This window comes from Haemaphysalis longicornis, unplaced genomic scaffold (genome assembly GCF_048455015.1).
Source record: "Haemaphysalis longicornis isolate Haplotype H1 unplaced genomic scaffold, Haemaphysalis longicornis Haplotype H1 scaffold_3, whole genome shotgun sequence".
NCBI lineage: Eukaryota > Metazoa > Arthropoda > Arachnida > Ixodida > Ixodidae > Haemaphysalis > Haemaphysalis longicornis.
The window spans coordinates 78,868,533-78,894,117 of record NW_027526335.1 but is presented as its reverse complement, the minus strand read 5'-3'; the positions used below and the strand labels follow the sequence as shown (position 1 = coordinate 78,894,117).

The following is a 25,585-nucleotide window of genomic DNA, read 5'->3' as shown; positions in this document are numbered from 1 at the left end:
GGCGGTAAGAATTAAATAGGCCGCTTTTTGACCGCGGTGGAAATTTGTTCCCATTCTTCTTGTGCGCGGCCGAAGAAGGCGATAAGCTGTTCAAGGTCACAAAAGTGCCTAGCAGGGAAGCAGCCCCATTCCCAGTTTCCTCGGTGAAATGCAAGCAATTACATTAACTTTCCGCTAGCAGGTTCTCCAGGCAGGCTTCTGGGTGAATAAGCTATTATAACTTTGCTAACAAATTTTGATTTGTGTGTGGCGCATGGTTTAACCATGCACCACACACAGCTGTCATCGTTTGCAGTCGTGTTGGAGTCGCGCTTGTTTCATAATTTGAGACTAAACTTTCACTTAGCAGGCAGCAGTTGATTTAATTCAGCGTGTGGGGACGCATCTCGAGCGGCAGCTTCGAGAAAATGAATGGCTGTTGAGGTTGAGTCGCCGTCAGACGTCCGCCCGGTATTCTTTTTGCTCGTTCGCCTTGCGGCGCGCAGAAGCAGGGGATACACACTCGTTAAAATTATGGGGGCTCCTATATTTATCCATCTGCTTGACCGGTTGTGCCCTCTTCGAAGGCACTAAATGGAGAAGCGCCAGGTCATTGGACTTCGTAGCGTCCAAGGTCACGTGGAGAAAGCAGGCAAGGACGTAAAGCCACTCAGGCTGACGCCACGGATTCGGATTCCCTTCGAGAAATCGGCATTAGATACCTTAGAATATTTTTTTTCTCTTTTTGACAATATTCTGGCACAAGAACGAATTTACGAAAGCGTAATTGACGCAGTGGGATTTGCGCCTTCATGTTCGCTCCGGGCTCCCCCCCCCCCCCCCCCTCCTTCCATTCCACACACACAGCGTGCAGTTGGTATGATGAATCAGAACCGAAAAGAAATAATTAGTATGTGCTACCCCTAGCTCTCGGCAATGTCCCGCCGTATTCACGATGAGCAGCGAATTTCTCCGGGATTTTATGCGGCGTTCATGTTCAATTAAAAGACGACCACAGCGAAATATTCCTCTTGTTGTCAGCCGTGATGTCATTGACCTTTGAGGAGGAAACGCGTGCTTTAAAATCATGACATCATTGGTGGAAAGAGGGATGACACGTTTGTACCTGTCAATAAGATGGCGAATTGGCGAAGAGGCCCGTATGGCTCCATCGTGACCCGCAGCCTCAGCCTGCTGCATGGACTGGGCGATGTCAAGGAGAAACTTGCAATAAAAAGGCTTCATGCGAAAATCGTAAAAAAAGCTCCAGGGCTGGTTTTCCTTTCTCCCGTCCTGCACGAGTCCTCTTTCCCAAAGTAAAAGTTCATCGCAGAATTTAGGGACGTGCCCTGCTAGGGATGCAATAAGGATTAGCCGTACATCAGAAAAGAAGGGAGGACACCTAAGAACCCCCCTTATGATGTCGGGACTGCGAAAGCAGGAGTGGCCAGTTGACGAACTTGTCCTCTCATCGTTATCGGCATCCTTTAGCTTTTGCGTCTTTTTCTTGTTTTGCCGGTTGCATATGGCACATATTCGCACTCGCTAGACACATACCCGCATTCGCATGGCCAAGCGAACCGGACATATAGCGAAAGCGTTACTTTACTGCTCGGCAAATTGCGACTTCTGTAGTTACTATGCTCAAATTACGCACGTATATTTCATCACATGTCTCCAACCAACCGTTCTAAGTAGAAGGCCACTACGAATTCACTCGCCAGATTTGACGAGCTCTGGTGGCCTTGGAGATGGGTTCCAGCATCGCATTCCAGAGGTCTCTGGTTTCGATTCCATTCAGAGTGATTTACAAGAGTCTTCTCTGCAATTATTACCGTGTTTTTTATTCTTTGAGCCGCCGGCCATTTTGTGTGCCGTCGTGTGCCAAGGACGACGGATCTTGGTTCTACCAAGTTAATAATGCTTGCGCATTAAAAATATACCACCGACTAGAAACGAATATGCAACACCAGGCCGCGTAAAGTTCCGAAAGAACGCCCAGCCGAAGTACTGAGATATCAAGTGAAAAATACGGGGTGGGCGATCTTTAGGGTATGTGCGAAAAACTAGAAAAAAAGTTGCCGCGCCGCCAACCAAAACTTCGGCGATATCAAGAAAGAATACCAGATGGGCGAACTTTCGGTTCAAGTGCGGAAAGGACAAATAAGTGACCGCATCAACACATGAATAGATGATTCGCGTTTATTTTGTTCACTCATTGGCGCTAAAGATCTTCGGGGTCTTTTAGTAAATTGAATATTTAACCCGTAAAGGGGGTTGGGCGATGTCTCGGGGTTGGTCGTTCGCTCGGAACTTTACGGTAGGCGCTGTTGGGACATGCCGCTGCCTTTTGGGAGCGGCGGACGAGGGGAGGGGTACGTGCAGTTGCAAGTAGCGGTGTAAACAGTAGGCGCAATGCCCCGGCGTAAAGACAGGCAGGCACCCCCGCAATGCGCCTTTCGTACTTTCAGAATAGATGCCGCCCTTTCCCTCTCGTCTCTTTCCCCCGCGCTCTCCCAACGCGGCACCCAAAAATGGTCCCCTTCCCTGCCGTGTTCTCCGCTGCAGTCTCCGTCCGTACTCTGCTCATTCTCCTGCAGAATGCCTCCTCCTTTGGTATCCTCCAAGCCCCTCCTGGTGACCCCCCACCGGGGTTTCGGACTCTGCTTCGTTTCTCTCTCCTGATAAATGCTTTTCGCGATGTCAGCCACCACCCCTTCTTTCCTCGCGCTCGTTCTACGAAGCCGGCGACGTCTTCTGCCTGCCGAGACGAACACCACCGAGGCGACAGGGCCCACAAATGTCGTCCCCACATCTATTAACCCAGTCCAACCATTGGCGAGACTTTTCAATGTGCTCACCACTGAACGTTTGCGTATGTTTACCGCGTCAACCGACGCGAAGCTTAATTTTACCCATCATGATTCCACCGGTGGCCTTACGCAGCCTCGGTGGCGTTGCCAAGATGTTCTTTTCCTGGCGAGAAGGAGAACGGTGCGTACGAAGCCCTTTCCAGACTTCCACTGCCGGCCGGCGACCGACCGGCTGCAGCATCGTCGCTTCAGCGGCAGCCGACCCATTTTCCAAACTGCCGACGCCAAGTGGTACATTCAGCGCGGCCCGCTGAACGAGACAACCCAGTTCCCGGCAGCACTCCCTTCTCAACAACCCACTCCTCCTCTCCACCTCTCTCTCTCTGTTGCCGAAAAGTTAGGCCCACCACCCCGTCGTCATTCGGTCCACGCCGCCGTCATGGCCGTGGACGACGTATCCACCTCGTGGCGTTCGGAGTCCCGGCTACGGTTTCCCTCTTGCGACAACTGTTGACCGGGATATTGTGTCCGCCGAGCCGCTCCACTTCGAGGATAATTGTTACCTGTGGTGGTGCGTTATTTTGTGGGGCCTGCGCATGGAATGAGCCCGTGTGAAGCTGTTGTGGCCTCCGAGAGAGAGACGACCGGCTGGTTCTTCGTGAGGATTATACCAGGAGCCAGTGCTGACTGAGCGGTGAGAAGAAGGTTGATATAGTATGCACATTCGCTTGCAGCGTGTTACATCGCTACTGCCTTCCGCGCGCCGATATGGGTTCGTCCCCTATCAAGGTTAACCGCGGCACTTTGTGTGAATATTTTTCTGTTTTTTGTTTACTAAATAATGTAACTCGTCCGCTTTTCATTTTTATTCGCTCGCTACATGCTTCAAGCTTGCCGAACGAACGTAGTTAGACGTCGTCCCTTTATTTTCTAGATATTTTTTTTCTACATGTTTTGACGTATCGCTGGCATGGGATCTCCATTCCGTGTCGCAGGACTGATACCAATACCACCATAAGCTTTCTCGTGATTTTTTTTATTCATTTTTAAGAAATTAATACGTCATTTTCCCAGACGTTACACTCATAGTTTCTTTTTTTTTCTGCATTGCAGTGGCAGTTTTTATGAATGTACAAACTCGTCGTTGCAACAGTGACCGTAACCCTTTCGCAGCCCTCGAACAATGGCGTGTTGCGTTGCAGGTGCTCTTACTTTTCCCACCAGTGTATGCAACAACTTCAGCAAAACACGAAGAATAGTGCGGTATAGTGTCGCGTGCGTTCAGTGTAAGCAGTGCTGCAGGGACAGCTACGGAACGCTGCCCCTTTCCAAGTCTTGCGTACGCGCTCGCGTGCCGTACGGCCGGGGGCAGTGGGGCGATCTCTATCGCGACCACACAGCACATATTCCCCTCGCGTTGCGTATAGGCGCGTCGGGCATTACTTTATCTTCACATTCATTCACTCGTTCGACTCATTAGCAGCCGTAAGACTTGCAATCGTCGCAGTGCCTGGCTTGCTCGGGCAAGTCGGACACGCAGTCCAAGACAACGCGGACTGTTCGTGGTTGCTACTATCTGAGTGACAGTATGGCGATGTATACACTACCTGTTATATCCTTTTGCCAAGCCCGAGGAACGTATCTGACAGCCAAAAATTTCCCGAAGGTCACGAAACGATGCAGTTCGGAGCACAAAGCAGCCGTCTGCGTGAAGAGGTATAAACTTCACGGATGGTTGGCGCTTTCGTTTCTTCGCCTATTGTTGCCATACCTGTGTTTTGTTCTGGTTCATTACTCCCTATCGGAGCCAAAAAACGCCGCTTCTTCTTTCGCGACGAGAGTAGCGAGTGAGTAGGAAGCGACGTCGTCGCCGTTGCTGCTTTAGCGCATTCGGGTTGCCGGGTCAGCGGCGAATATCGGTCATCGCGTGGCGGCATCTTTTTCCTCGTTGGTCCGCGCATCTCCGGTCACCGCACTGGGTTACACAGGAGGGAGGCCGAGCATCCGCGTCTTGTCATTCATTTCCCCGCAAAACAACCGATTCCGTCACGTCACAAACTGAACGTGGCAGCCATCTCCTTCCATACTAAAAAAAAAAAAAAGCAAGACCCAGTAAACAAAAGAGAAGCAGACAATTTCTGGCACAAAACATGTTATAACTTGCGCACGTATACAATGCGTATTTATGTATGTCCCATTTGGGGGTAACTTGCGGGCTGCCACATACGCAGCCGCGTCAGCTGTTTAGAATGACAAGGCCAACTGGGTCATGGTGTTTGGTACGCAGAAAATTCCTTATCTTTATCTGGGGGTTATCTCTACTCTTTAAAACTCTGATTATAAACGGATACTGGCTGCGTAGCCTGGCCTCGCATGCTTGTGTGTAGAAGCACTTTCACAACCTCTTGCAGCCTGCCGCCTTCCAATGTCTCGTCAGCCCGTGGCCTCCGCGATCCGCGCGCTCTGGGGAATCTCGGAGGCCATGGTCAGCCTATCGCTGTTGTTTTCGTTGTTGATAGGCGGCGCGCCGGGTTGTCGATGTGCGGAAACGTCCGGCTTCGTTTAACGGTTTGATTGAAAGAACACTGGAATGCTGTCGCGGGAAAAGTAGAGGGGAGATAACATCAAACAGCAACTCCCTGTGCTAAGATTTGGACGCTAATCTTCAAGGTAGACGCATTAGACTTAATTTTCTGACAGTTTAAGGGCGATTCAATTCAGCTCAGCCCACAAGGCTCGCAAACCACAGACGCCTCTATACCGCTTGCAAACGTTCGTGTCGTAACTAACTTATACCAAATGCATTGTTTGAAAGTCTTGGAGCGTGACGATATCTTTCATCAGGTTATGAAGCTAACGAAAGAACACCGTGGCATTCATAATTGAAAGGACACCGTGGCATTCATAATTGGGCCCTTCCAAAAAGAGAAGAGCAATGGTGAAATTTATCTCGCTGCAGAGACCCCGCTCAAGGTCAAATACAAACCCGCTGTACAAACACGTCAGGTCGTTTACGCGAACAATGGTAATGAAATAGTTGTCTGGTACTCCGTAGCGATACAACCAATAGACCGCAACTTTCCTTCACAGAAACTTACTCCAGTTTAGGGATTTCCCCTGCATCTGGTTAATTAATACTAGAGATATACGAGAGGCGAGGATCCGTCAGTGGCAGAAATACGTTTGCTAAGCATCTTGACAGAAGTACGGGTACTCGAAAGTATCTTTAAAGTACTATCGCATTGCCCTTTTCTAGCGGTACTGGGCGGCCCTGGTAGGTACTCGTACTCCTGAGCACAGATCGACACTTTTGTCCCAACCAAACTTAATCCGTCGATTCGGCGTGAATTCCAGCAGGCCACCTCAAATGTGCCAGTACCAACATACGTGATGAGATTCCCTATTTAATGAAAATTGCTTGATATCTATTGCCAAATTGTCTGGCAAATAAAACAATTATCTGCGAAAAAATACCCCAACAACGTACGATGCGTCGCTGAACCTGCAAAGCAAAGTTAAAAAAGGGTGCGCAGGCAATAAGAGAATAAATAGATTTCAATTTCGGCTCGTGTCATTGGCTCGCTTACTTTCCGGCAACGCCATCTAAGGGCTAAACGAGATGATCATTATCATTTACAAAGTTCCCCCTTCAAAACCGAACCACCGTTTACATTCCTGCCTTCATCTCCGTTTGAAACAGTTCCGCGCACGCAGCGGCGGGTAACCGGAACAGTACAGAGTGGTATGGTTTTTACCCAACCATCATCGCCTCCGCAAGAGTGCACCGCCTCGTAGCGTCCGTTCACGTCGCCGACGGATGCCTCCCTTGACGTGGGGGCCTTTGCTCCACGGCGGTACGCTCGAGGTGAGACGGAAGAAGCCCCGCGTGACGGGCGTCCTTGGCTTCTTTGGGGGCTGCCGCACCCGTGGCGCGACCCTGAGAGCGCCTCTTCTTCCATCAGGCAGCCGCGTGCAAATGGAAGGGGCCTTCGCGATGCGGGAGTCTATTTTGGAGGCTGCTGCGGGGCAAGGCTGCACGCGCGTAATGCTCCCTCGTAACGGGTGTTGCTCGCTGCTTCCGGTTCAGGTTTCCCCCCTGCGTGTTCTTCCTATGGCGAAAGCCTTAGACCACCATGTTCACGTTGCGAGGTACAGAAGAGCGTATGAAAAAAATCGTGCATCCCTCCGTCTAACGACGACGATTATTGAACGCGAACCTTTCTCCTGACGGATTCTTTGGTTGTCGTCCGAGTTTTCCAAACCGCTTCGTCCATGTCGAAATGAAGCAATCGGATGACGCTAGCTTCAAAACGTGAGGGACCCAGGTCCAATTCGGGCCTCTGAAGCGTTTTTTTTTTTCTTTCACTTCACTCGGGAGCATTCACCATCATCGTCAGAGAAAGTTGGCTTTCCTGCATGGCGTTTTCGCGTTACAGACGCCATCAGTGAGAACACGAAAGCTTCGCTTTAAAAAATCAGGAGGAACTCGGAATGGGGCAGAAAATGGGTGAGCGTGCCGAAAATAGAAACAGCAGCGCCGGAGGAAGGTTCTGGTCCCGCTTTGTGTACGTGGCCGCGTGGACTCGGCTTCATTCCACATCGCTATGGGTGACGACGCACAGAGCCGTAGTCGCGGACGAAGAAGGCCGAGAAAGTACGTCACGACGGAAGAGGACGGAGCGCAAATCCCGCTCGTCGTAACCGGTGCCACCGTCGAGAGGAAGCGGCTATGGATGATGAAACTGCGACAAGACGAGAGCAACATCCAGGCTTAACAGAAAGTTCAACAGCAGACCCACAGGAAGTCCTACCAGGCTTTCATCTTATTCTAAAGAGTTCTAAATATAACGCATAAATTTTCCTTTCCTTATTTTGTTTTCGTGTGCCGATTTATATTCTGAGTTTCGACAAACACAATACTGAATACAATCTCGCGAGGTGGTGTGGCTATATCCTCTTCTGAAGCGAGCGTGTGTTCAATAATTTAAGCTTCTAGCTGTGCAGACTATGATGAGAATCTTCGAATCTCCTCTCTGAACAAATCTCTGTGATTGATGGTGGCACAGCCCGCATTGCTTTTTTATCTCTCCATGGCTATAATGCCCCGAATATGCTGCCTCGATACAATCGCCCTCAATGTGTTTATGCCCCAAGCTTGATTTCGCCGCTCAACGTCATTCTTCCGGCAATTTTTCCGTTGTCCTCTGAGGTCCTACCTGCTCCAATGTTCTTCGACAACGATTTCCCCATTAACGCCAAAATTATCCACACGGATAATAATAACGGGTTTGCTGGACGAGTATCTGGGGAACTTGCTCTCTCTTGTGGTACTAGTGGCAACGGATGCATCGCAACGTGCTGAGACTTCCACGAAACGGGCGTGGAAATTTTCAGAGTACAACTTAATTTGTCATTTTCTTATCGTTTACTGGACTTCACTGATATATTCGAAGCCGAGTTTTTCGCAACAGTCCCGGCCTCAAAGATGTTACCTCCCCAATTTTAAATGCTGCTGTTTATTCAGACTCTATATTGGCTTGTACCGCCGTAGCACCTGCAAAAAAAAAAAAATCATTACTCATTCGCACCTTCAATTCTCTCGAACCTCCCTATTTACGCGATATTCGTCTCATTTGGGCCCCAGGTCACAGGGGCTCTTGCTCAGTACAACGGCTGGTTGCTTGGCCGGATCATCTTTAGATGGCCCTCCGGTGGATCTCAGCCGTACTCCATTTCTCCTAGCGCGAGCAAGCTTCCGCAGATACCAACGTCTAGGGAGAACACAAGAAGGGCCTATCGCATTCTTGACCAACTATGCCCATCTAGCGCGCATTTGGGATTCGCGATTTTGTGAGTCCCGCCAGTGCAAGGTTACCTTTATCAGCGTCAGTGGTGGAATACCGCAGATTAACTTTTATTTGCATCGCACCGGTCTCACCCCCTCCGGACCTTGTGCTGCTTGCGCTGAAAGTGAAACAATTGATCGGTTTTTTTTTTTTTTTGCATTGTTACGGTTTTTCTCTTATTAGGAAACGCTATCTAGCCACACCGATTCAACGCCTTGGCCTTGCTCTGTCGATGCCTGTCCTTATTTCGTTCTGGGCCACATCCCTGTATTTTTTTTTTCCAGAGGGGTGGTTGCGGCCATTCACGCGTACATTTCAGGTACTAGACAACTGTCCTGTTAACCCGTTCAAAACGTGGTCTTTCGCTTATTTTCCCAACGATGACATCTATCTGTAATTATTCTCCAATTTTATTATTTCATTCCGTGGCCGTTTCCCGACTTCAATTGTGCAGGCTTATTTTGTATTGCTATAAGGTGGGCGTGTTAGCCCCAAAAAACTACCCCGTTTCCTGGCCAATCCCATCGTGGGTATGCGCCATCAGAGGAGAACAACGACTGATTGACTCCCAATGAAACGAGGTGAGTTCGGCCACACACGCGTACCCGCTTCTGTAAGTCCAACGTGAATGCTTGGTCCATTATAAGGCGTGCCGTTTGATTTCCTTATGCAAGCGCGTGAACGAACCGAATTTTAAGCTAGAATAAAGCCGCCCATACAATGATCTCGGAATTGCTTTCGATGAGTGACAATTAACCGATCCTTCTAGCGTCCACTTGTACCTCCAGGACTTTATGCCAAAGGGCATACTATCGCAGTTAAAAAGAAAAAAGAAAACAGCTCAAACTGAACCACCGAGTAGAACAAAGCAAAAAACGGAACGTGACTGTATGGTGCGATAGGTCACTTCAAACACAATAGTGTCCTACATCCGAGCCTTGTAGCAGAAAAGCTGTGCTTCAGGTTTCGCCCTAAACAATGGCCAAAAATATTTCATAACGTTCACGTTTTCGGAGCTGTGGCATCGACGCGTCGTATAGATCGCACTCGCATCCTGTCGCCTCTGTTATAAAGTGGACGAGCAGTGCTGCCCTGATCTGACTTTCGAATTTACAGTCTGGCAACCCATTGCGTTGAACAATGTGTTGGGCAGGTTGCCGTAATGTGGGAAAATGAGCGAGTTGGTGCAGTATATTAGCACGAAAGGAGACTCCGACGCAGAGAAGAGTGACAGGACAGGTGCTTGTGTTTTTAGACGGAAGGGGGATGTTGGACATTCTGTTTATGAATTTTATTTTGAGACGATCTTTCTTTGGCTCCTTAAAGAGTACGAATTTGGTCTGGGTGTAACTCGATACATCCGCCCGACCAAAGACCAAAAAACTGTCCAAAGAATACTTGAACCCGAACTATGTATGGGAGTCAAGGATGTGACGGAAGCCCGTCTGGTCGGGATGCTTAAAAAAATAGAGCGCGACTTGGACAACGACGTTAAAGAAGGACGACGGGACAAGCGCTCACTTGCAACTCACTTGAATTTTGATGAAGAAAAATATCATGCCGAGCACTGCGATACCAAATCGCACACAATCAACTGGTCTGCTGCACGCATCCTCGCCAAAGAAAGGAATGCTACCTCACGCCTGTTACTGGAATCACTTCATATACAGACGACGGAACACATGCTGAATCGGAACACCGGTAATCTGCCGCCAATCTACGCAAGTTGCCTGCGCAGCGTTGTAAAACGTACATAAGACGATTTTATTCAAGATTTTATCATCACCAAGGCTTCCGTGTGGAGGCCGAAACGTTACTTTCCTTTTAAACTAAACTAACTTGTGGCTTGTGGGCAACGTCCTTGTCTTTCTTCATCAGGACTATGTATGGGCGAAACCGTACCGAATTACTGAAACTGTGAGCGGGGCGTATCAGATAACGTGACGCTTATTTGCCCATTTATTACATGCGAGAGGCTGAGGGAAAAAACTGAATGAAGCAGCTTGACGGGCCCAGCAGCCCTAATGTCCACATTATTCAGCGCAAAGGAACCTTCATGCATGTTGTAGGCAAAATGTAGGCACTCTGGAGAGTACCAGCGTTTTTTTATTTGAGAGTACACGTTGGGTTGGTCTTTACGATAACCATCAGCAAAACAAAAACAGCCTGAAACTGCGTCGAAAAGAGGCGAAATCAAATCGAGCACCAACACAAAAGTCGACGGTTTGAGGTGTTCCAAGGACAGCAAGAACAACGAAAACTAAAGTTTCCAAGGGATGCGTGAATGCGGGAGTACAGTCGAACCTTGTTTTAATGAAGTAGTATCGGGGCAGTAAAGTATTTTGGTTATATCCGATATTCCTTATAACCGTAGAGGTAAAATTCGGCTCTAATAAATCGGCAATCTGGCTCGCGCAACAATCCTAGATAAAAAAAGTCATTGTTCTAGGCTTCGAACTCACTATAAACGACGTAATCCTTATCTGTCTCCTTGTGGCATTTAAAACTAAACAGACCGGAGCGTGAGAACGTGAAAGTACAACCGAACGAAGTTAGTTCGGCAAAATAGGCCTGCATTCTTATTTACTTGGAGGGTGTGGCCTTCGCCTGGTGGCGGTTCACAGTCTGAGCGGAATGAAGTTTTTTTACAGTGTCCACGCAGTAAAGGGCCTCTTTACTTCTGCAGTTAAAAAAAAAAATGTGTATTCTGTCTGCGTTTTTTTATTTAATTTTGCTTTTATTATGCTAGCTGTCGAGTTCTGAGCCTCGCGGGAACCGAGTATTTTTTCGTAATAGCCGATATCGCGCGGCTCTCGAGAGGATGTGGTCTCGTTATGAAAAGGATAAGTGCCATTGAAATGAAGCGTGAGCAGAGAAACTTCGTATTTAGTTCGCTAAATCCGATAATTCGCTATGTCGGTGTTCGCTATAACGAGGTTCCACTATTGAATTGAGCAAGGCGTTGCGCTGCTGAGCACGAGGCCGCGGGTTCGATTCCCGGCCGCGGCGGCCGCTTTTCTGATGGAGACGAAAAGCAAAAACGCCCGTGTGTACGAGATTTCGGCGCACGATAAAGATCCCCAGGTGGTCAAAATTAATCCGGAGCCCTCCACTACGGCGCGCCTCATCGCCTGCGTTGCGTCGGCGCGTTAAACCCCACAATCAATCAATGTATTGAATTGAGCAGAGCTCCATTGCATTGCTTTTAGGAGGTGCGCGAAGGGGAGGGGCTAGGGAGTCATGTGGCGGGGGCGTCATAAGACTATCGTCTTTCGACGACATTTGCGGCGAAGCAGGCAGATACGCGGCGGCCAATTGTGTTCTTACTACGACAAGAAAGATACTCCGCCGTCCAAGATGTGCCTCGCGTAAATAAAATTATTCTCGCTAAGCAACTGCGACTTAGGCGTGGCATGTTAGGCTATGCATTGCTTGTTGTTTTGCGTTTTGCTCACCGGAGCTTGTTTTGCATGTGGTTTCGGACGTCACCTACCACCCGCTTTTTATAGCCATGCGGGGCAAACCTCACCGTCTCCTCTGCCTCGTCTCACCGTCTCCACTGCCTCAGATTCGGGCATTTCGCCAAACCTCTCAGAACCTTACCGGAAGAACCAAAACGTCACTATCCCCTCTCCTCCGTCGTTGCTCTCTCCCCTCATCATCCTCTCCACTTTCAGCCTCCATATTAGTGTCGCTACACAAAGGCTACTCAACATGTTACACAAGTACCGTCACCGCAACCACGAAACTGCCCTTCCAGTGGTAGCCCCCCCTCCCTCGCCACGAAACGCTGGGCGAATAGCTGGAGAACGTCAGAAGGTGTCTTGCTCAAAAACGTCATCCCGCCCTGCGAAAGTGGATGTCCAGTGCAGCTGTTGTAAAACACTAGAGTATGAATGTTCCTCATTGTCTAGGGATACTGACGCATGCGCTGGCCATCGAATGGCGTCAACCCCATTTTGAGAGCAGCTGCAAACCTAATCTTCACCAGAACATACGGGGGCTGGGGGTTCCCATTGTTCACCGGCGCCTTATCATCCCTCATGCGGTTTACATGCTTTTTTTTTTTTTTGCACGAATACTGAGTTTCATGCTGCACGCCTTATTAGCCTGGCGCACGCGCTCGGCTTATTGGGCGATAACTGCTGGGTCGTGCCTGGGTTTTTTGTTTACAACACAAAATTTCCCGACCAACGGGAGACTAACATTCACTGTAAAAAAAAGTCGCGGAAAGTATAGGCATTCATCCAGTTCCTCGAACTTCCCCCTGCCTTCAAAGCAGTGATCGCACTTGGCCTAACGTAATGAGCATTTCGCTTTGTCTGCGAACTCTCGCGCCTTAATTTAACCATGCTGAACCCAACGCCCGGCGTGACTGACGTCGGTGATATGCATGGCTGACGTCACCGAGCGCGGGCTTTTCTAAAGCCGCGGTAGTTCAAACTCCTCTTCACAGCGTTCCCCATTTAGCAGAGAAAACGGCCTTGACCTCCTTTTCAGTTCCTCCTTTCCCGACCCCATCTCCTCTTGACGACCGGTTCAACACATGCCGGAGCACGCACCGCCGCTTCCACGAAATGCCGGTCCACTGGCCTAAGCAAGTTTCGTGTTAAAATAAAGAAACAAATCCCGCTGACACCTGAAACAACGGCCGGCGGTTCAGCGCTCAAATGCCACGCAGATCCCTTCGCCAATTGCGTTATTTTCGTGGCCGTGCAAGCGTAGCATGGCTGGTGGCCGAATAGGAACTGGGCCGCGGCGGCCAAGACAATGCAGCTAGCACACCACGATTTCCCGTTGGACGCGCCCCATCCCCCCCCCCCCCCCCCCCCAACCCCCGCTGCGTTTCTGCTCCACTGCACAAGCAAGGAAGGTGGCCGACTGGTCGGAAGGCTTGAAGCTCAGGTGTTTGCTTAAAATAACTAAACGAAAGCAATGCAAAAACTCCAAATAGAGGGTGATCGTATGAGCATCTTTAAAGTAGGCTTCAATATAACACAAAGGTATTGCTGGGAAGGCTGGGGGTACGAAATTCGAAAGCCCTACGGCCGGTCATTATATATCTCAGTGCGTGTGTGTGTGTGTGTGTGTGTGTGTGCGTGCGTGTGTGTGTGTGTGTGTGTGCGTGCGTGCGCGTGTGTGTGTCTGTGCGTGCGTGCGCGCGTGCGTGCGTGCGTGCGCGCATATCGAATGCTCTTGCGCCTCGTATCAAATATTTTAAAGGCACCATGTATTCCGGTGAAGCGCTGTGCATTGGGCCTTTTTAAAGTCAGCTTCACTACTATTACTAATGTTTTGCAGGGATGACATTTTCAGGAGCAATATAAGCATTTTATTAATAGCATTTTCAGGTGTAGCGAAGGCGTGATGCATCAAACGTTACAGACCAGTCTCTTAGTCACAGACCAATTCCCTTTGATTAAGAATGGCCTTGCGCGTTCTTTTAAGAATTGTTTAAAAATGGTCTCGCGCACTTTTAATTAAGAATGCGTGATATCTAAATAAAAATGCGTAACGCGAACTAAAAACTAGCGTAAGGACAATCCACGGGGTCAGTTCAAATTTAAACGAACACAGTGACAGTCTCAAAAAAAAAACAAAAAAAACTAAGCTTCACGCTGTTAGCAGTATTTGTACCCACTTTTCTTGTTTTAAAAATTGCAAATTTATTTTATTTCCATCGTCCGCTAAGCTATGAACGTGACGGAAGTCCAGGAGTGTATTATCGCTAGACAGTTTGGTAAATGAAAATATAAAATGCTCGTTATAATGTCCCGCTTTCTTGAGAAGTTTGCCGCCAGTTCCTTCGACAGGCGGCTGCGAGCTTTCCACGCACTGGAGAGACCAGCTGGCAATGAATTGTAAACGCCCGTAAATAACGAGTTTGGCATTGAAGCACACTTGAGGGCTTTCTCCTTTGCCTCGCGCTCTCTGCCAAGGGCCTACGCATCGGTGTGGTGAAACTCGAAGTCTTTACATAACTGCAAGAAAGAAAAAGCAGCTGAGTGCCACTCTTTCTCCGAATGAAACGTTGCTTTGCCGTAGTGTTCGTTCTAGGCCGGAACTGCGTAATCTTGCAGAGACCAAAAATAGACAAAGGCCTCGTTCTAGTACACAAATTCTCTATTAGCTGTATGCTTTTCCAATGCACGGTTCCCTTCCCCACGTGTAGTGGGGAAGTGGGGACCGAAGTATTCAGTGTCATCGGAATGCACATAGGCCGAAAAAGAAAAAGAACAACCGTAAATTCCTCCCAAACACCGAGAACGGTACACCGAATAGGCTGAAACAAAAAACTGGAGACAGTACCTGAAGTGTCGGGTGTAAATGTATACGCTACTTAGCTAAAACCTTCCTGTGGGCAAGTAGAAAGTGCATCTTGGCTATCACACAGGTGCAGGGTGTCCACAAAGAACTGGCAGCAAGAAGACGGGACGCACACGTTGAGTGCAACCAGATTATTCTGTTCCTGCTGAGATACTCAGCTTAACTTATACTTTAACTTCAACTTTCGCCCCCGTTGGAAGCGTGGGCCGAACCCGCGACCACGTGTGATGTCGCAGCGAGGCTTGACTACTGCGTGCAGTCACTTCCGCCGTTGCAGCAAACGCGCATGCTCCAAGTGCCGCTGGCAACTCCAGTAGCGAAGAGTGTGAAGTGACGGAGAGGCGTTCAGAACTACGCATTGGCACATGTCGTCGAGATAACTAGGCCACGCGCGTGTAGTCGCTATTTTTTAAATGTGCACAGCACGCGCGCCCGGCAAGCGGAATGGGAAGACAGAGATGGGGCCGTATCTCGGGTCCTCCGAGAGCGGCCCAAGACGACGGGGGAAGCCCATTGTATACACTTCCTGTCGTACGCGCACGCAGGGAAGCTGCGTGTCCTCCGCGAAGGTGGCTTTTTGTCTCCCCCGCTTGTTCCGTAGTCTTGTCCCTGTACGCACGTGCTCCTAGATTGTATACGTTCGCGCAACCACCGACCTTCGTAGAACGATTGCATAAAAATCCCGCCTCCGCGATCTCCCCGTGTCTTGAAAAGAAAAGTGTCGCGTATTAGTTACAGTAGGGCAGCAAGCCAGTCTTGGGCAGCAACCAGTTACCGGTAACTAGTAGCTTTTTACGGTAACTCGTAACTGTACCTAGTAGTTACTTTTAAGTTAGACGAACTTGTAACTGTGACGCTGTTACTTTTTTATGCAGTGACTGTGACAGAAAGTATTGTTACAGTCGCTTCCGTTTCTTATAAAAAAATTCCAACAGCACCACTCGTTAAAGGGGGCGTATAGTACAGCGTTCTACTAATTCAGACTTACTCCTTTACCGTATCTTCTCCACCTTTCATCTTTACACAACTACCCTCGCAGCTTAGGAGAGGATAGGTCGCTAAGAAGATTACCTTTCCTCCAGAAAACCGAGGTCGGACGGGATTTCTTAAACCTTTTCCTTCGTCTTGACTGGAGTGGAAACGAGAAAAAGAAAAGAAACTGGAAATTGGACCCCCGAAAAGAGGGAACCTCTCGGATGCCAACTTTGAGAAACAACTCATCCGAAGTTTAATGAGTTGTGCAAATAAATTACCGGACGCGAAGAGTCATCGACAAAACTTGCTGCAACTGAGTGAGGCGTACACAAGGATTGTTGGCGTTTGGCTTGAGTTAGCCCCCTTTTAGGTTTCGTTCGTCTAGACTCTAGGAACTTAACACGTGCAATTTTGTCTACCCGCATACCTTCGTACGCTTCTATTAAATAAACTGTCATTTGGTTACTGTTCTATTACTTGGTTTCATACAGTAACAGAATAGTAACGACGCTAATTTTCACAGAACTGTAACTGTTACAAGTTACTTTGGGAAACTCTTACTGTAACAGAGTCATTTTTTTGGCTCAGGTAACTGTAACACTTACTTTTTACTGGTAACGTGCCTATGACCGGCAGCAACAAATAAAGCTGGTCGACTCTTGCAGCCCTCTAAGCCATACGGCTGCGCTGGGAATATAGGCACGTTGAACCGCACAGAGGCCGCTGTGAGCGCAGCACTTTTCCTACTAAAGTTGTCTGCAGCGCACACTAGAGCATCGATAAAGGAGCGGCGATTTCTCGAGCAGTTATCACCCACTGCCTGCAGTATGCCGTCCCAACGATCTATGGGGTTGACACTGAGTCACGTTCCCTTGGCGCTCGTTGCCGTTGGTTGGCCTTGCGCCATAAAAAAAAAATCATCATCATGACACTGAGACAAGGTGTAAAGAAAGACGGCCGTGATGAATGCATCGCTTCCTCCCTGCTATTTGTGTTATTTACAATCTGACTGGTCGGCTACATAAGCAGTGACTGGCGTATTTTCGCCTGCGCCACTTAAAGGAGCCATGAAGACAAAATACAAGTTGGGTTTATTAGGAAGACTGCTGACTCCCGATAACAATGATACCAATCTCATCGCAATCTTCGAACAAATAACGGAGATATTAAAGAAAACGTGTGAAGCAGTCGCGACCCCCTAGCCTATTTCCCGCAACTTTTCTGTGACGTCACGGAACCTTGTTTGTGCGATTGGCGGCCGCCTAACTGACCTGTCGCGACGACACATGACTGGACGTCTGTAATGGGGCCTCTAGTTCCATTTCACCGCATCACTTGAATGCTAACGTGCAGTTAACGCACTGAAAATTATGTTTTATTGTAGGCCCGTATGACGTCATTCTTGTTCATAACACGTCACTGTGGCGCAAAATTTGAAAGTTTTTAAATACTTCTTGCTTTTTTTTCGTTAAAAAACATCTTTTGGAGCTGTAATGGAGCTGAGTGAGATACTGAATCCTAGTTCTTTCAAATTACATGAAGTTGTATTTTCTCTTCATGGCTCCTTTAAGCCCTTCCACGGCCGGGCTGGAGGAGCGGCGGGCGCGCAGCGCGCTCGCCGCTCCTCCAGTCCGGCCGTGGCCCTTCGTTCTTCTCGGCCTTGTTATCATGACGTTACCTTAGATTCCTTCTTCGTGTGCGCCCCCGTGCGTGACTCATGATAATCCCGGCTGTTGGTGTCTGTGACAGAGCACCGACACTACGTAATACGAATGCTACGAACCGAGCCCGTGATATGCGTGGCATATGCGTGGATATAGAAAACGGTGCTGCTGCTTGCGAGGAAAGCATCAGCGCAACGTGCCTATAGAGCGGTATGGGCAGAGCGAAATGCGGAATGGGGTATCATTCCTCATTCACACAAGAAGTGACTTTACGGTCCCGCTCCTCGGCTGGAACAGAGACACGCATCGAAATATTCGCCAAGAGTCCCAAGTGTTCCTTCGAGTCTTCAAAAGAAACGCTACCTCCCGCCCGTCCCACCTTGTCGTTCCAAGCGTCCATCTTTATCGTAGCCCGCAACGTCCTCAACGTTACAAGCGAGGGAGCATCTGGAATGTTTCTCCAGCAAGGACGTTGCCTGTGTACTTCTTGAACGCGTGTTCAGTAATACCCTACAGCGAGGGTCCGTGTCTAGCTGGTGCCGAGGTCGTTCACAATGATCAAGTTGCGTCGGACCTAAGCTATGTAGTAGCACGAGTCATCCAAGCGGTGAGATGTGTGGCTGCGCACAATGCTGGAGACGTCAACACTGGCGACCTCGACCCGTCGGAGACGTGACGGGGTACCTGGCGAGGCTATGCTTATAAACGGCAGCCCCATTTCTCTCTAACGACGTGCTGTCCTCCTCTCTCCTTGATGCTGACGGGATGGCTTCGAGTCATCACTGATGAGGAAAGTTACTCCTCTCTGTGTGACACGCCCGCGTCACAATTTCGGCGCGCTGCCGTGTCCTCGGGGCGCGCGTCAGCGATGACTGCTTGCTTGTGCTTTGCTGCTGGAAAAAGCTCCTAACAGGTGTGCTGCTCAAAGCCATTTGATAATGCAAATAATATAACACAGCAACTGAACTTTGTCTAATCCATTTCCGGTGGTTATTTCGTTTTCTTCCCACACAAACATACACATACGTACAGCGCATATACGCTTGTATATACGCTTTTTTTCTTTATTTCTTACATAAATTAAAAAATGTCAACTGCACTAACCATAGTAAACAAAAAGCAAACCATTCCCCTATGCCTCCTTTGGCGCTGTATATATATATATATATATATATATATATATATATATATATATATATATATATATATATATATATATATATATATATATATATATATATATATATATATATATATATATATATATATATATATATATATAAATTTTTATAAGTGAGCCATGTTGGTGGCGTACACCGAAATGCCTTGCGACAAAGCTAAGTTATCACGTACTCTAATGATGATGATGATGCCTTTGACGTATTTGGCACGTGCCCAGTCGGGGGTATCGGCCTGGGATAAATTGGTGACTGTGCCGCTGTTAGAGCTTATAGATTGAATTACAGGTTGAGACCCTTCCGGAGATTCCCCTTCTTGTGCGCCGTTCGCAGCTGTCGCGGACACGCGCGCACAGGTGTCGCGCTATATCACGCCGCACTGGAACCAATCAACGTCGTCGCTCGCATCACGCCACATTGCAGGAGCAGTCGCTCGTTCGCTCTGGTTGGGCAGTGCACCTTCAAGCGCGGCATGGGTAGGCCGCGCATGGTTCACTCCGCGGAAGAGCGGGCAGCCATTGAAGAACGCAAACGTTAACCAATAATCGCAGAATGATCTGCAATAACGTATACCAAGGTGAAGGTCAGCGAAATGAAAGGGTTTCATTTTTGTCGATCGATGCTCTTGCGTTTTCATTTCGGTCTTTGCGCTTTTATTATGGCATAAGTAAGTGTCTTTGTTTTCGTTTCGCAACCATTACGTTTTGATTTTGCTCGTTTTCGTTTTCACTGAGGTCAAGCTGTGCGTGCACCCCTGTTTCCAGGGGGAAGGGGTAATAATTTTTATATATTACAGTACACTAAGGCTGGGCATCGGTTAAAAATTTTAACCAGATTTATCGGCAGGCTTTAATTGGGTAATTGATCGATTCATCGGTTGCAACGTTTAAAAATGAATATGCTCCTCGCCCTGTTGACCAATTTCAGATGAGGTAATAAGCAGAGCTGATGCGGTCGAAACGCGCATCCCTTCGTTCGAATTCGCGCTATTTGTAGAATCAGGATCATCAGCCCTCACCACGATTAGAGACAGCGATGATTAATAGTAGTTTACTTACCCTAAAGTTACTTTATACAACGGTAAAACGCTGTGCGTGACCGCTGGCCGGTTTTTGTACGGTGTATATTTACAGTGGTTTTAATCGGTATCATCTCTCAGCATACTTGCACCGTTTTCTGTTGTGTCGTAAAGCAGGCTATTTGAACACAGATATATTGTTACGTGGTGACTGGACGAATGACAGGTAGAATGGTTGAATGCGAAGTAGTAGAATTACGCTCCACGTGCACAGCTTCGTCTTTGTCTCCTCATCATGACAAGAGCTGCGGATGCTTCAGCAGGGAGAATGACCTCGATCCTCGACACGCTTGCCCACAACTTCAACATGGCCTCTGGTTTCAGTTTGCTCAAACGATGTCAACCAATTAGGCAGTTGAAAAATTGCAGAAATTAAGAGAATTGTCTACTAATGCGTAGCATTCTTACCCCGCTTGTCTGAGTGTGAGTTCTGTACAGCCATTTTTTTTTTGTTTTTTTCTAAATCCTGTCAGACCAATTATCTCCATTGACGCTACTATAACGATTACAGGTGGAACTTCCGCGAAATCTGCATTATTGTAAGAAATGCAAAACGTTACTCGGGTCCTGCATGTGGGTGTAACTCGGCCAAGAACGCTGCGCATTAAAAAAATTTACCGCGACTAAAACGTTAATCGATTAATCGGAAGGTAAATCGATTAACCGCCCACCCCTGCAGTACACCCTCGTTTTAACGAAGTTTTCAGGAATAGGAAACTTGCTTTGTTATAAGCGATAATTTGTTAAAAGAGGATATAATTTGTTCCCAATGCACTGCAGTGGAAACCATGAAGCGCTTCGAATAAAATGATTTCGGTATGATTAGGGTTCTCTGTATGTGTATGTGTGTGTGTGCGTGTATGTATGTGTATCCCACCCGCCGAGCGTTTTTCTCCGCTTTCCTTCTATCTTTGAAGAAACTGTTTCAAGGAATATGATATGACCTACCACATTTCCCCCTTTGCTTTCCTTGGATTTCTTGACTGCCTACCCTTAATTATATATCCGTGTGTCGCTGATAACTCATATATTTGAAGAGAGTGAGGGGCTCGTTGTGTCGTCAGCAGCCGAGAGTTACGCGAATGCACATGAACTCAACAAACGCGTTTTACGTTAATGAGACAATTGTGGGATTTTTTTCTAGCGTGAGCTGCACTGGCCGAGGTTGAGCAGTTTTGGGCGGCTCCTGGAGAGCCGTGCTGCGCATGCGCGAGGAGCAGTGACGTCACAACGCGCACAGAACGTTGCTCGCTTCCCGGCGTCTCTCACACACCCCCCGCGCCCAGCGCCTTCGCCGACCTCCGTTTCCTGCGTGGCGGCCCGGTCCACTTGATGATCATGCGAGGGGTGGCCGGGTGTGGAACCGATGGCTTGTGCGTCGCAGCAACACCGGCGTGCGCCCGTAGAACCAGCTTAGCTCTGGGACGATTGGTGACGCTGCGCTGGAGCCGCTTGCTAAATATACATGTGTCACATAATGCGTATACCGTGTGTTTGTCATTGAAGCAGCAGTAAGCATGATAATCAAGCTAATCCTAGACAACCAGGAAAGCTAAGAATAACCAGCTGAACCTTAGCTCACGCTACGTATATCCTGGCATAGCCAAGCTAAGCGACTTCTGATGTTTTATTCATTTGTTAATTATGTCAACGCACGTTTCAAGACAGGCACTGCCATCATACAAGCGCCCTGTGCACGTGCCTTACACCCAGAGCAGGCGTCGGCAGCGCGTGTTGATGGTTGTCTCCCTGTTCTTTGGATACGCAGGTGCCCCAGCCGGAGCAACCGTGGCCCCTCGCTGCGAGCAGTTCGAGGTAGAGGTGCCTCCCGAGGAGAGACGTCGTCAGAGACCATGCTCCAGGGGCCCATCCGGCGGAAGCAGCAGCAGAATGTGTGGCCGGCGCCTGTGTGAGCAGCTATAGTTTGATTCATGCGCTTTCCTCTATATGGTGCAGGCATCTCAAAGGCTGCATTTGTCCGCACACATCGTTTCAGGTAGCCTTAGACACCAGCGCACACATAAGCTCCTTTAGGGGCCCAAGCACCCTTATGCTTTCTTCCTACTCCCGCTGCGGCACTCTTGACAATAGCGTCCTGAACTAGGTTACGCATAAAGTACATTTCCAGCCTTTCTACTAACCGTAGCCGAAATATCACCTGTTGCTGCGCCCATAGAAGGCGGAGTTTCTATCCGCTGTTGCTCCTTACACCGGCGGGAACGACCTCTGCGCAGGTGTGTGGGTGTGCGCCGTCGTATCTCTGCTGCTCCTGGTCTTGGGCGTGGCCGTCCTCCTTGGTTTTGACCACCTGTTTAGGTTTATTCTCAACAAGGTGAGGCCACTACTCTCTTCATGAGTGCGGGCGGCTGCCTGCTGCGTGTTTGCATACGATATACGTACTCGGCGTCCAGTGAATTATCCAGTATTTCGATTTTGGGGTGTGTCGAAATCCTCCTGGAGGGGGTGTTGGGGGGATGTTGGGGGGTGGGGGGGGTATAAATTTTTTGGCGGGTTGTTTGTGGTTGTGGCATCTATCTGGGGGGGGGGGGAGGTGTCGAAATCCTCCTGGGGGGGGGGGGGGGTGCGCCCTGTCTTCGTCAATTACAGTGAACCCTCGTAAGAAGAATGAAATCGCCTTATTCCAATTCTCGATTTGTTCGTTGTTTTCCGCTATCCCAAGTTCAGTGCAGGGAGGAAGCCATGGGCCATGGGCGTCGTTGGATTTAGTCTTGCAAAGGGCAAACCCATCGCGCCGCGCAAAGAGGGTGGGAAAGAGGAAGTGGCGTTATGATGACGAATAAAATAAAAATAAAATAGAAATATGAAAAAATTAAATTCAACGGCATCCAAGAGCCAGCACGACAATGAAGAAAATTCTCTTTTTTTTTTAGGGTGGCACGTTTCAAAATATTTGTTAAAGCTCATACATCAGAAAAGCTGGGAAATTCCTCCGTTACACAACGGCAACACAACAGATAGTTATAGAAGAGCGAAGAACTGGTCCCGGTACAGTGCCCGGTGCACTGCGCGTGCGCAGAAGGAGCGAATCCGGCTGTGCGCATGCACAGGTGCACCGACCGTGTTCCGGGTGCCGTACAGGGACCGGTTCTCCGCTCCGTAATAACTCTATATTTAAAAAACAGAACGATATATTGGTTTTTGGAACACTTGTCTTACGCTGACAAAATAACCATATAAATGATAGTGCCAGGCTAGGTTGCGAAAAATTCGCGCACGCATGCGCAGTCGGGTACCGGTACCCGGCACCCCTAGCGTAGCGTACGCTAAAGCTCCCTAGTATCTCATGTCAGTGGCCGTACGGCAAAGTCATCGGCGTCAAGTAGAGAGATGAGGAAACCGCTGTCATCGCGAGCGCGACCTTGTCACGTCCGCGGTGTGCGCCAAAGGAATGAGCGAGGTGTTCCCCTGGACGTGCTGTGTGCAGGAGGTTTCCCTGGCGGAGAACTCTCGCGCCTTCCCCATGTGGAGGGATGTGAGCCCAGAAATCATGGTCCGCTTCTACTTCTTCAACGTCACCAACCCCAACGGCGTGCTCCTGGGCGAAAAGCCCTCCGTCAAGGAACTCGGACCGTACACGTACAGGTATGCCTCCTCCGCTGTTCTTCCCTATACTCCCTTTTGGATCAGTGCGCGGGAGTAAACACCGTGCGGGAGTAAAGCCTTCCACCTGAACCTTCTACATGATAGTAGCAGGGCGCAGACAGGCGCGAAAACCGTCACCCGCTCGGATGTTGTAACCTTTTTTATTTTTGAAAAACACGAAGTCACCCTGTCAGTTGAAATTATTTTTATACTTTAATGAGTGCGTGCGCGCGTACAGTCGCCTCGGCTATCGCTACGCGCCGTTACACCTTGTTCCCTTCGCCCCAAATGAACGCTTATATACGTTCTCGCTTATTTCCATGCGTCAGCTAGCCAAGCTTGATCGCTGGCTCACTCATTTTCTAGCTCTTGCGTTTTTAACTATACGTGACATTTGTTTTTATGCGGCCGATGATGATTACTCACAGCGTTTTGCAAGCGCTGGGTGCTGGACATTCGCGTCGCCACGCTTATTGCCTCTGTGCCAAATCCCCGACCGTTCTTTTATTTTTTTTTCGCCTATGTAGCAATGAGTTGGATCTTATTGGCGGGTGTTGCATATATCTTTATGTCAAAGCGGGTCACGGCTGTGCACGTCTCCCGACTGAATGTACCATACGTCCTGTTGTGTTTAAGCCATTTGCACGAGGTGGTGAAGTTTCCATGCTCCGCGGTGAATTGTTACAAGATACCGAGTGCGCTTCCAACTATAGTTCATACCACAAGCTGCATGCAGCACTGCGGTAGCTACATTGTTGTCAGTAGCCTCCGCGAAGGAAAGCGAAAATAGGCGCCGGGGCCTTGCGATTCCACCTACCGAGAGGGGAGACTGGAAGGTCCTTTCAAAAATTCCTTCATGGTTAATTAGGCGCCCCTGAGTGGGCGCTCTATTGCCTTCAATGTAGCCTCCACAGTACTGCATGCAGCTTGTGGTAGGAAGTTAGGAACTATAGTGTAAGCGCAACTTTCATATCTCTCGTGCCTTTAACGGGGCTAGAGTGCGCGCCTTGACGATCCTGTCTCTACCTTTCCGCCTGCCCTCTCTTTTATTCCTGGAAACCCACTACCCCGGTGCAGGGTAGCAAACCGGGCTCTACACATGGTTAACATCCCGTCCATCCTCATGTTAATAGTAATAGCGGAAGCAATACGAGGCAGAAAGACGAGGGCACAAACACAGCGCTGACTACCTGCTTTTTATTGCTTCTGCCAGTGGTCTGTATAAACGCATAGGTAAAAAAAAAAAAAAAGCAAAAAAGAAGGGAACACTGAATTTGCACGTGAACACCTGGGAGGGCGTGAGCGTCGCATGATAATGACTTTACATTTTCTTTACGCTCTGTAAGTAGATTAACGCGTAAAGAAAATGTTGTCATTATCATGCGATGCTACCGTCCTCTCAAGTGTTCACGTGCGAATTTAGTGTTCCCTTCTTTTTGCTTTTTTTTTTTGCCTATGCGTTTACCCAAACCACTGGAACTAAAGATCAGCTGTTAGTCAGCGCTGTACTTGTGCCCGCTTCTTCCTGTCTCGTGTTGTTTGCGCTGTTACAGCTGTATTCGGGTGGTCACTCTCAAACTCTAGCTCGGAGTACACCGATGCGGACGCTTCCCCCAATCCGAGCAAGAGTCACTGCTCCCTACCGAACGTGAGACCCATGAAGGAAAGAAAAGGTATGGTGAAACTGATCAGCAGGGGCTTTAATCACCACGCGACCGTGGCGCCGAGGCGCGACCAGCACGGCTACTGCAAACGGTCAGGCCGGGCGAGGTGCTTCAACAAATGTTTCAACAAGCTGCTGTCCTCCTCGGCATCGATTTCGGGCTGCAGAAGCAGCGGAGACTATTCCCCTACACTCAGTAGGCGTCTCCGTTTCACCATGATGCGGAGATGCCTTCAGTAATAGCAAAAACGTCGAAATACTCTCACAACAAACCGCTGGCTAGGCCTCAGCAAACGCCATTGACTAGGCAGGCGAGTTTGGGCGAGTCGCGGCGGCCGGGGTTACGTGACCCCCAAGTGGGAACTCCCAAGTGGGAACTTGGGTGTACAGCAGTCGGAGGCGCTCGGAGTGGAGGAGGACCCTCTCAGACGACCAACCCAACATACATCGAGCGCTCGA

General features: G+C 48.9%; 1 protein-coding gene across 4 annotated transcripts in view; it reads left to right on the top strand.

The window, feature by feature from the left end:
- Window positions 1-25,585, top strand: part of LOC144174700 (scavenger receptor class B member 1-like) — a 93,696-nt gene that overhangs the window by 50,359 nt on the left and 17,752 nt on the right. For all 4 annotated transcript variants that reach the window (XM_077703523.1, XM_077703526.1, XM_077703525.1 and 1 more), the window contains 3 exons: window positions 21,629-21,769; window positions 22,095-22,192; window positions 23,306-23,463. In XM_077703523.1, coding sequence (XP_077559649.1) covers window positions 21,751-21,769; window positions 22,095-22,192; window positions 23,306-23,463 — 275 coding nt within the window. In that variant the 5' untranslated portion in view covers window positions 21,629-21,750. The remainder of the gene's footprint in view (window positions 1-21,628; window positions 21,770-22,094; window positions 22,193-23,305; window positions 23,464-25,585) is intronic.